Source organism: Monopterus albus, unplaced genomic scaffold, assembly GCF_001952655.1.
Source record: "Monopterus albus unplaced genomic scaffold, M_albus_1.0 scaffold424.1, whole genome shotgun sequence".
NCBI classification, from domain to species: domain Eukaryota; kingdom Metazoa; phylum Chordata; class Actinopteri; order Synbranchiformes; family Synbranchidae; genus Monopterus; species Monopterus albus.
In genome coordinates this window covers 211095-221735 of record NW_018128304.1, presented here as the reverse complement: position 1 = coordinate 221735, position 10641 = coordinate 211095, and the positions used below count along the sequence as shown (strand labels likewise).

Genomic DNA, 10641 nt, shown 5'->3' with positions numbered 1-10641 from the left:
CTCAGACGTGCCAAATAAGACACATGAGTCCATGTTTATCTTATATTTTATTATGTCAGCTTGAAACCATACAACCACGTAGTGTAGTCAAAGAGGAATGTGCATGGCGAATCAAATCCCAAACAATCATGAACCATTAAGTGACACGTCTTGATTGCACTTCATTTTCCTGACCACTAGATGTCCACCTCGAGCTCTTTTGTCATTTATATTTGATTATGGCAGTTTTGGTACTCCAATACAACAAAGCCTCTATCACCCATCACTAGCTCCATTCCCTTCTTATACCAACTACACTGACCTTGTTTTCAAGACAGCTAGTGAATTCAAACCGACCAATCACAGATGGGACCATGTAGAACGAACCAATTTTACCACGCCCACTTCCGAAAGAACCCACCAATGATTGACGAGGTGGGCAGGGCCTAAAGAATTACAGTGGCAGATTCAAACTGAGTATGGCTGCGGGTAAAGATGTCGATGAAAACACACAAAATAGGAGGTAAGAATAGATTGAGACAGATATTGACAAGTTTTAATTGTATTTACCGATAAAGTTAAAGTTGTGAAATTTGAAACTGACATGCAAAATTTGTGTTAGGGAGACTAAGTGAGAAAGGCTGTTATTCTTAAGCCGTTAACAGCCCTCAAGCTAAGTCATTTAGCTAGTGAGCTAATGTTAAAGCTACCAGCTTAGCGTTAGCGTTAGCGTTATAATAACAAAGCTGAAAGTTCACATTAGGGAAGGTAAAATTTGGTAGAAATTTCGATGCTTGGTCAACAGTTAATTCACAAATACGTTAAGCAATGTTAGTAGAGAACCTCAGTTTGCATTAGCAAACGTTAACGTTTACATAACTGCACAGTAGCTAATTGAATTAAAACTCGTAAAGTTAGCTAACCTAGCTGTCGGTTAATGTCAGGCTAATGGTATAGTATTGTACACTTAATGCACTTTTCCTATGTTACTTGTACACCTTGTACATGCTTCGACACAGTATGAATTGCTGCGCAGTAAATTCTACCTTTTGGCGTATGTATTCAACTGTCAGAGAGGTGTTGATTCAGCTTTGTGGTACAGGAGCGCCACAGTTTGATCCCCTTCAGTATCAAAAGACATTTTAAGGATTATTCTTAGTATATGGCAACCAACACAAGTTTAGTTATCTGTGGGGGAAACCTAAGCAAGGGACAAAATGCAAAGGACCAGAAAGACATTTGATGTGGTAATGTATGAGTTGAATAATCCAGAGCTAAAACAAAGGTTCATAATTACCAATTAAAGCATACATAGGGTCATCAAGCAGCATTTGTCACCTAGTATCTTTTTACTTGCCTGTGATGTCCCGTCACATATAGGTAACTGCATGTACAATCTTCCTGTGTCTCAGAGGTACAGTGTGCAGTATGGTGATCAATCATGAAGAATCGCTGGGGGGCTCCCATACTGGCCGACCACCAGTTATTTTCAACCCGGACTTTTTTGTGGAGAAACTTCGCCATGAAAGCCCAGATGCTTTCCTGGAGCTGGTGCTGAGCAACATTACTCGCCTTATTGATCTTCCTGGGGCAGAGTTTGCTCAGCTCCTTGGCGAGGAGGGCCCTAAGACCCCAACAGGTGGAAACGGAGGCTTCTTCCGGTCTTTCAACTTCCTTAAACGCAAAGGTCAGAATTCAACTAATTAACATGTAGAAATTGAACTTGGACAGATTCTGCTCCATCGGTTCCAGAAGATGAATGCTGTCTAGAACCCCACGACACATTTTTAGATCACAGCTTGTACTAAAGACACAACAGGGAACATGACTACCTTTACTGTAGCATGTTATTTCATGGTTGTAGGTAGGTAGGTACTTTATTGATCCCTCAATGGGGAAATTTCAGTGTTTCAGCAGCAATGGAGAACAAACAACATAAACAACCATGAAGCAGCAATGGAGAACAAACAACATAAATAACCATGAGAACAAGCATCATGCATATCTTGATAAACAAGTTTCAGTACCTCAAGCAGCAATAGAGAACAGACAGCATTACACCATGAGAACAAGCACCGCACACACATCCTGATAAATAAATTCCAAGTACTCAAAAATAGACAGAATCAAGTATGTGAATAATCAAGAACAGAATTTGCATATGTGCATGTTAACCATGCATTTTACCCCAGGATTTGAGTATTGCACCTCAGTTGACTATTACATAGTCCCTCATACTTTCACCTAGCTTATCCCTACAGTGATGTATTGTACAGTCTGATTGCTGTGGGGAGGAACGACCTATGGTAACACTCCTTCTTACACTGGGGATGTAACAGTCTGGTGCTAAAGGAACTGTTCAGAGCCTCTACTGTGTGGTGCAGGGGATGGGAGGGGTCGTGCATGATGGATGTTAGTTTAACCAGCATCCTTCTGTCCGCCACCTCCTCGATGGAATCATCTCATGTACAGATTTGTACACTATCTGTTCCATTTTTTGAAGGTTAGTTTTTCTATAAAAGCTGTGCTGTTGTGTAGTGGTGTGTGAATCATCGTTAGATTTTTTTCCAAAGTGTTTTTCATGCTTATTTGTGGTCAGACTTTCCTACTTTAATTCATGTGAAGAAGAAACATGAGCTGTTTCTCTGAGGAGTCTTTCAGTGACTTTAAGTGTTACCACTTGCTGCCCTCTCTCCTTGTACTTTCTCAGATAAAGGTGTTGTGTTTGGAACCCCGTTGACAGAGAGCTGCATCGCCCAGATCTATCAGCTCATTGAATACCTCAGCAAAAGTGAGTCATCTCAACAAATTCACTGTTTCTTTAATCACAGTTGTTCTAGACGATCTCACCACTCTGCCATTCAGAAGCTAGCAGCACCAGCTAGCAGCTATTTAAAAGCACAGACTATTAGGGAAAATGACTTTATTGGATTTTAACATGCTTGGTTTCTTTTATACTATAAACAGTCCTTTTGTCTGCCATCAACCCATTACCACTCACCAATGTGGATAACAATTTTTTTGTCTTTTTTTTTTTTGGAATAGTGTTGCTAGCATGTTTTCTGTTGGTCCTAATTAGATAGAATATGTGATAGATTTAGAATTACTCGATGATTCCCTTCTGCTCTTAGATCTGCATGTGGAGGGTCTGTTTCGGGTGCCGGGGAACAGTGTGCGGCAGCAGGCCCTGAAGGAGCTCCTCAACAGCGGGGCTGATGTCGACCTGAGGTCTGGAGACTTTCACCCTAATGATGTGGCCACATTGCTCAAGACTTTCCTGGGAGAGCTGCCCGAGCCTCTGCTCACACACAGACATTTCCATGCACACCTTAAGATAGCTGGTAAGAAAAAAAAAAAAACAGTTAATACCTTTATCCAGAATTAGGAGGCTAATACTGTACAGGTGGATAAAAACTCCATTCATGACTTTACTACCTCGACTTTTGTCCCTTTTGCAGACATGACCCTGTTTGACGAGCAAGGCAACAAGACTGCAATACCCAACAAGGAGCGTCAGATCGAGGCCCTGCAGCTTCTCTTCCTGCTGTTACCCCAGGCCAACCGCTCACTGCTCAAACTGTTGCTGGACCTGCTCTACCACACTGCCAAGCAGCAGGACAAGAACAAGATGTCAGCCTTCAACCTGGCCCTGATGTTTGCCCCGCATGTCCTCTGGCCCAGACATGTAAGACTTGTACTTTTTGGCACGGGTTTAAGGGCATATAATTGCTAAAGTCGTAATCAAGATAATGTTGCTTAATTTGGAAGCACAGTTGATTACTGCAGTTTGTTTTCCACCATTTAGACAACCTGTTTTAATTGTGGGTGATCTCTTTAAACTGCCTTTAGAGTCGCATTACACTTAGACACTATTTGCAGAATATAAAGATCCTCAGTTTTGTCACCTGACTGGTAGTATTGGAAAAGACTTGTGGCTCGGTAGTGAGACTCACTGTAGGTGAGATTATTTTCTCTCCCCTACTGGGACAGCTTTACATGAAGTGTGACTTATGATGTGTCCTGTCTCCAGATGACAGCTGCTGACCTGAAAGACAATCTGAAGAAACTGAACAACAGCATGGCCTTCCTCATCAAGTATTCACAGAAACTCTTCAGGGTGATTAGCGACCACACGCATGGCCGAAGTCTGGAAACACTCTTAAGAATCATGCACAGAAACAAAGTTGGCTTTCGAAACATATGATGTGACTGTTTTAGTGGATGGCCTGTGGATGGGTGACGTGTTTACTGTATGTTGTTCAGGCTCCAGTCTACTTGCGGGAATATGCCAGAGTGCACTTCACTGGGACCAAGGCTTTGCAGACTAAGGTGAGTTGACCAGTAATTTTTTTCCCTCTTTAGAGAAATAAAAATATACATGCAATAAAATAAACAGCATCCAGCATTAAGATGATCAGCAGGTTTTCTTTGCTTACAGTCAAATCCAGCTTTTAGAAGGGATAAAAACTGTGAAAGAGTTTAAATGGACAACACAGTCGATGGTTTGAGTGTAACTGAAGTGTTTCTTAAAGGAGGGTGAAAGAAAATGTAGCAACAGTGATGGTGTATGTCGAACTGTCTTTTGCCTTTTCACCTGATCCGAACCCAACAGGACCCGCCGGTACCGGAGGGTTCAGACAAAAATTTAGAAATTATGTTTGGGTCATGATCGGGTTTTGGACAGGTTGTACTTTAGGCTATATGGCTGGAGCACTCAAATGTCTGCTTCGTTTGATGAAAAGAGTAAAAACACTATACAAAGTCAACTGCATCAGGCTCAGATTGGGTTTCACATTATATACTATAAGACTGTCAGGCTCCAGTTGGGTTAGGATGCCACACTCTTAGGCACGGGTCAGGTTTGGACAGGAATATTCGGTCCATTCCATGCTCTAGTGCATAGTCTGACTTGCTCTTTCCACTCTCAGGATGATCTGGACCTGCTGGCAGTGAGCAGCTCTCCTGCTCAGCGGACAGCGTTGCCCCTGAAGAGGACAGCTGTTACGGGCCCCAGCTCTCAGGAGCAGTGCCAGTCGCCGGCTCAACAGTACACAGAGGAGGCCCTGAAGGAGCTCTTCAGACACGTCCACCACAACATGCCCGACTCCGCCAAGAAGAAGAAACTTGTCAGACAGGTTCTCTACCAGGTCTTCTTACTGTCTTAGAGTCTGCCTGCTTTAACTTACAGCTTCATCCGCTGTTGAACTTCTCCAAGCCAAATGACTGTGTGCTTCTAATAACATACTGTATAAATGGCATTTTCTTTTTTCCTTCGTGCAGTTAGTCAAACAGACAACCACAGGGACGCCTACTAATGAGCATCGTGACACTGCAGCTCCCAGCAAGAAACATCCCCGCTCACGCTCTTTTGGTGGCCTCATCAAGGTATGGAGGTCCTGGGCAATTAAGTGAGAGAAGTCAACCTGATCATTTCTGTATTTCATTTTCATAGACTTACAGTACATGGAAGATGTCCTCAGAGTTATTGCACATACTGTGTTAATGTTAGAAAAGAGTTTTCTTAAACCAAAAAGGTTTCAGTGGTCCTAGTCACAGCATCATGCTCACAGAAATATGGCTCTGTGTGGCTGTTGTGTATATGTGTATACACAATATATTCTTAGGGTTTTCTGTTTTATGCTGATGGACTGTTAAGACCATGTTAGTTTGCTTTAGTCACAGTTCAAGTGACATCGATTTTGGTGATAATTTAAATAACTTGTTGAGTAAAAATAAACTTCAGCAGGCAGACACTGTGAGCTGCTACTTGGGTTGGTTGGTAAAGTGTGATGAGGATTTCTTATTTGCACAGTTATGGAAGTACATTGTCTCCCTTGCTACATGCTTTGTTTTGCCTCCATGACCAGTCTGATTGTTTCATCAAAGGATTTTACTGGGAAATTGGGATTTGTCACTCGAGCGCACATGCAGTGTCTTTTCTCTGTTAACATGACTTTGTATAACATGTTTTCTCCCACCTGATGCTCTGCTAACAGCGCAGAGCTCGTGGTGAGCAGCTGACTGCAGAAAGGCGCCTGAGACACATTTCCCCCGACACTGTCACCAGGGCAGGAAGGAAACCTGGCAAAGAGAACGTCATCCAGCGAGGGGTGAGGTTTTTTTTAAACCACGCTGGCAAAGCAGAACCTAATGTGCTTCATACCTTTGCTGCACTTTTTCCCTGTGTTACACACTTTTCTTGGTTTTCTATTTGCTTTTTTTCTTCCATCTACCACAGAATTAGCAGATGACCTGAAATTTTAATTTTGCTGTTTTGTGTGTGTGTGCGCGCACGTGCAGGAGGACAGCCTGTTCAACGGCCCTGTGTTTGGGAAGGCAGGGCTGATAGTAAACCACCCAGACTTTACTTTTGATAAAGACAAAGCTCTGAAGGTTTCCAAGGTATGACACTGATTTCCTCTGTTCTTCTTCACATGATAGAAAAATCACAGTTCAAGTGCTGTACTGTACCTCAGAGGTACGCAAACCTAGTACTATTATGTAGCAAAATGTTTGAAGCCTTGTTTTATAGCTTGACTTTTTTTTACTAGTAGCTTGTTGTTGTTGTTGTTGGTTTCTGTGTGTGTGTGTGTCCTGTATTACAATTACAAAGTAAAGTGAAAAAATATTTCTAAGGAAATGCTGCCACCTTATGTTTGAAGGGAATTATTTTTAATTATTTGTTTTCTCAGGCCTATGATGCCACAGTTTGAAGTTCTTTAATATATATATTTTGCATGTGGGCTTTTTAATGTTATTATTTGGTTCCATGTGGCAAAAGAAACTGATGATGATTATGTAAAATGTGTGCAGACACCATGATACAGTGGTACATTTGTTTTTTGGTGATTTTATAGATTATTATGTTTGAATTTCAGTGTTTAGTTGTAATTTAAAATCCTTCCAAACTTCAGCATCTCTGTCCTCACTCTGCTCGTCTCTCAACAGGACTGTCCCCCTGTGTCCAGGACGGGCGTCTCTCCTGCTCAGGAGGTCTCTGTGTAGAAACTGGACACCTCCTCACCTCAGCCTGGACGTTGGCAGTATTAATATTGTTACTCATGTTTATCGCTGTGTTTTCATTGTAGTGAGTTTCCTTTAACTGTGACTAATATACAGCAGCTGCAGCCAAACCAAAGCCAGAACCTCTGTGTCCCGTCACCGCTGGACACATCAGGGTGTGACTGAGTGTTTACTAACCGGTACCGTCGATGCTGCTTTCATAGAGATTTTAAATAATTTATGGCTGGTTAATAGAGATAAGAGCAGTAGAATGCAAATCAAACTTGCTGTCACACATACAATATATTTGATAAATGGTAATGCTTCCAAAAATCTCAGTGCTGCAAAAATTCCCAATTTTATTTTCAGCTCAGTTTGTTAGTGGTGGTTCTAATTGATTTGGCGGCAATATTGAATTATTGGTTCTGAAGGAATGTACAGCAGCTGCAGCGTCCACTGTAGAGTTGTATTTAGCAGAAATCTGCTCAAAGATGATGTTTTAAAACATTCTCACATCAGCATTACTATTCAACACATTTCATGGTGCTCTTCCTCGATTAAACGCTGATCTAAACTCGGGTCGTCGCCCGGCTCTGCCTAAAGGTAGAGTTTGAGGATCTTTGCTTTGGTTTGGCTTCGCTGGCTCGGGCCTGCTGGTGTCAGTTATCACTTGATACCCGTGTTGTTACTGCAGCTACTGCATCAGAATCTATGACCACTATCTAGCTCAGCTTAGAATATCTATACATGTTGTACAGTGTGTGTTGAAGTTTTTAGACTGTTTGTTTTTAAAGGGAACTGTGATGTGTCCTTTTGGTTACTGGACAGTTATTGGGTGAACAGTAGGACTGGAGTAATAAGCATCTTCACTCTTCTCCCAGGGTTTTTCCACTATGAAATCCATGTTTGTGAATCTGTCAAATATGAAATGTTACATTCACGAAATAGCATATGGGATTTAAAAATAATTTTTAAAACGTCTTTAAATTTTATTTAAATTTTTTATCTGTCCTTGAACCAGGTCATGGAGGGGGTCATCATTTTTATTTTGGCAAAGGTGGTTGGGAGGTTTGTTATGCTGATGGTTTACATGAATGTTGAAGGAATGTTTATTTTGTCAGTATTTCTTCTGATGGAAATGAGCAGCCAGGTGTGTGTTTGCTGGTTTACTGTGAAGGGCAGGTGTGTTAAGAAGAGGCCATACTCTGTTGAGTGTGAGGACGATAAGCAAGAAGCTCAACGCTGTCACTTTTGTCTGTTTGAGCACAACTCTGATGAAACGGGCCTGTTGCAGTTGAGTTTAGTGTTTCATTCTAAACTATTTAAACTGATAAATTAAAAATGTTCTTGGGCTCGTATGTGATTAAAGGGATTTTAAGTCATTTACAGGAGGAATGTACCAACTTGACAGGTGTCTGACAAGCCAACATAAAGGTCTAGTAAAGATACCGTTTTTGTTTGACCCTGTGCTGAGTATTAATGTTTCTTCACCAAATAATCTTAATATCTCAAATGTTTGATCAATCTGGGAACTGTGAACACAAACAGTTGCAGTCGGTTGCTTTAAATTCAATATAAAATTACCAAAATTGTGATTGAACTGTGTAACTAATGGCACCTTTTAGTACTTAAAAAAAAAAAGAAATATATATATACACACAATTGCTGGTGTGCAGGTTTAGTCATTGCTGAAGAAGCTCATATTCCTAATCTGAAAGCTGTTTCACAGCACAGATGCATTGTGGGTTTGAATTAGCAGAAAGTGAAAATTTTACTTGGTGCCTCTGTGTAATTTCATTTTTCTTCACACTCCTCAATTCCTTCAAGTTCATGGCTTGACTGAAGGCGCCTGCTCAGTTTGTTGTAAAGCGATGCACCAGTTCCAGTTCAGTGCTGGGAGCTAATCTGATTTCCCCCCAGTGCAGTGCTTGATGGAGAACTTGCATGTTTCTTGCAGTCCTTCACAGGGAGGTTGACTGCAGAGCATCTGGGTTTTGCTTTTGGTGATGATGGGGTTGTTTTTTTTGTGTGTGTCTTGTTTCACCCCTTGGTGTCAGGAAGCTGTTATTGGTGCATCTTGTTTTGTATGTTGTGAATGTTGTAACTGGGTTTGTTGAAGGTGATTAGGCTGTTGGACATGACTGACATGTCGGGTACAGATGGACACAGAAAGACCTTTTGTCATAACAATGGACTTTTTTTTTTTTTTTTAAATGAATTGATCTCAGCTGAGAAACCATCTGAAACAGGTGGGATCTCCACATTGACTTTTCTCTCTCCCTCGTTCTCTTCAGTTCTCAGCACTACAGTTTTAATGGAGAGCTAAATTGGACTATTTATTATAGTTGGGTAACGAATGCATTTTGAACTCTCTGGAATGTGGATAACAATGGACATTGTGTTTTTTTTTTGTTGTTGTTGTTTTTTTTTTTCCTCTTTTTAGTTTACTTTTGTCACTCAGTTACATTTTGTGTGATGAGAAATACTGTTTAACTTTAAAAGTCAGCATAACCTTTTGGATCCTTGCAGTCTTAACACATCCAGTTGGTTTGTTTTCTCTTTATATGAGTGTGAATAACAGAGTTGCTGGTCTCTACACGATGTACTTGCTGTGAATGGTCCCGGACGAGTTCCTCTGAGCACTGAAAACAACTGGAACACAGATGAAAGTTTATTATGACAAAAGCGGGTCAAATTTTAAATTTTACCTCAAATGTTCGGTTCCACCTTTTTCTTCTGTTGAGGCCCAGTGACACGAAGAGAAATGTACATACTGAGTTTTTATTAGGGCTAAATGTGATCGACTAAGTTCAGGTTTCCAGTGTCATGATGAACTCCTCTTGGACATGTTCCATCATCTGGTTTAAACTGTGATAACCTTTGTTTTTTTGTTTGTATCTTAGTGTAAAATAAGCTAACAGTGTACAGTGGATTCCTGGGCGAATGATGCGCTTTGGATTAAAACTTTTTTATGTTTTCCTACAGAATATCTGTTTTTCTTGATGTTTCAGTTGTTACTGTTTTTGCTTGGAGTGCGGTATATGGTGCGCTTCAGAAGTCAGTGCTCGAGACGGTTCATCAGTGTAGAGCTTCTGTTTGTTCACTAGAGGGCAGTATTGGCTGATATAGTTGTATGTTCGTGTGCGCAGCCGGGCTCATAATGATAGTCACAAACATCAAGTTTACAAGCTTCTCAGTGGCTTTTACTCTTCACAAATAACTGCATTACATTATTTTGCATGTATTTAATGGTTCATGGTCAGGCCTCCATGTTCAGTGGACGGAGCATAGTTTGGTTTTGTTTGCTGTGATGGTTTGATATTTATTCTGCTTTAGTTTCAACCAGATTAATTCTGTATAATTGATGTAATTTTATTAGACTATTATTGATGCCCATAGAGGAAGCTGTCTCCCAGCCCCCCCAAGAAGGTCAGAGGTCAGGTTCAGCCAGTAATGTGACCCAGGAGCTGGTAGGGATTCAACAGTGTTTCTTCTGCTTTCAGATCATCTCTCACATCACACAGCGTCCTTCACTCTGTCACTGAAACACCAGTTTCCACAGATTATCTTTGTACCAGGTCAGAAGCCTCTAGTCTATTGGTAGCATGACTTTACCTACTAACTGCTGCCTTTCAGCTTATGACCACTGAATGCTGCTGC

At 41.1% G+C, this 10641-nt stretch overlaps 1 protein-coding gene across 3 annotated transcripts; it reads left to right on the top strand.

Moving 5' to 3' along the window:
- The first annotated feature begins 384 nt into the window (after positions 1-384).
- Positions 385-9359, top strand: arhgap19 (Rho GTPase activating protein 19). Of its 3 annotated transcripts, none has more exons than XM_020586826.1 (12): positions 385-502; positions 1392-1666; positions 2690-2770; positions 3111-3320; positions 3438-3664; positions 4010-4096; positions 4243-4308; positions 4908-5126; positions 5260-5364; positions 5976-6089; positions 6280-6381; positions 6928-9359. In XM_020586826.1, the coding sequence occupies exons 1-12, from the start codon at positions 459-461 to the stop codon at positions 6982-6984; spliced, it is 1587 nt and encodes a 528-aa protein (XP_020442482.1). In that variant the 5' UTR covers positions 385-458; the 3' UTR covers positions 6985-9359. The 3 variants fall into 3 exon arrangements, with proteins under 3 accessions (XP_020442482.1, XP_020442484.1, XP_020442483.1); XM_020586827.1 differs by having other exon boundaries at positions 386-502; positions 4908-5114; XM_020586828.1 differs by lacking the exon at positions 6280-6381.
- Positions 9360-10641: the final 1282 nt, after the last annotated feature.

Bases quoted from the DNA above. Each gene is read 5' to 3' on its own strand.
- arhgap19 (XM_020586826.1), top strand. From the start codon at position 459: ATGGCTGCGGGTAAAGATGTCGATGAAAACACACAAAATAGGAG. The intron at 5,365-5,975 runs GTATGGAGGTCC...CTCTGCTAACAG, and splicing joins CTTTTGGTGGCCTCATCAAG to CGCAGAGCTCGTGGTGAGCA. The intron at 6,090-6,279 runs GTGAGGTTTTTT...GCGCACGTGCAG, and splicing joins AGAACGTCATCCAGCGAGGG to GAGGACAGCCTGTTCAACGG.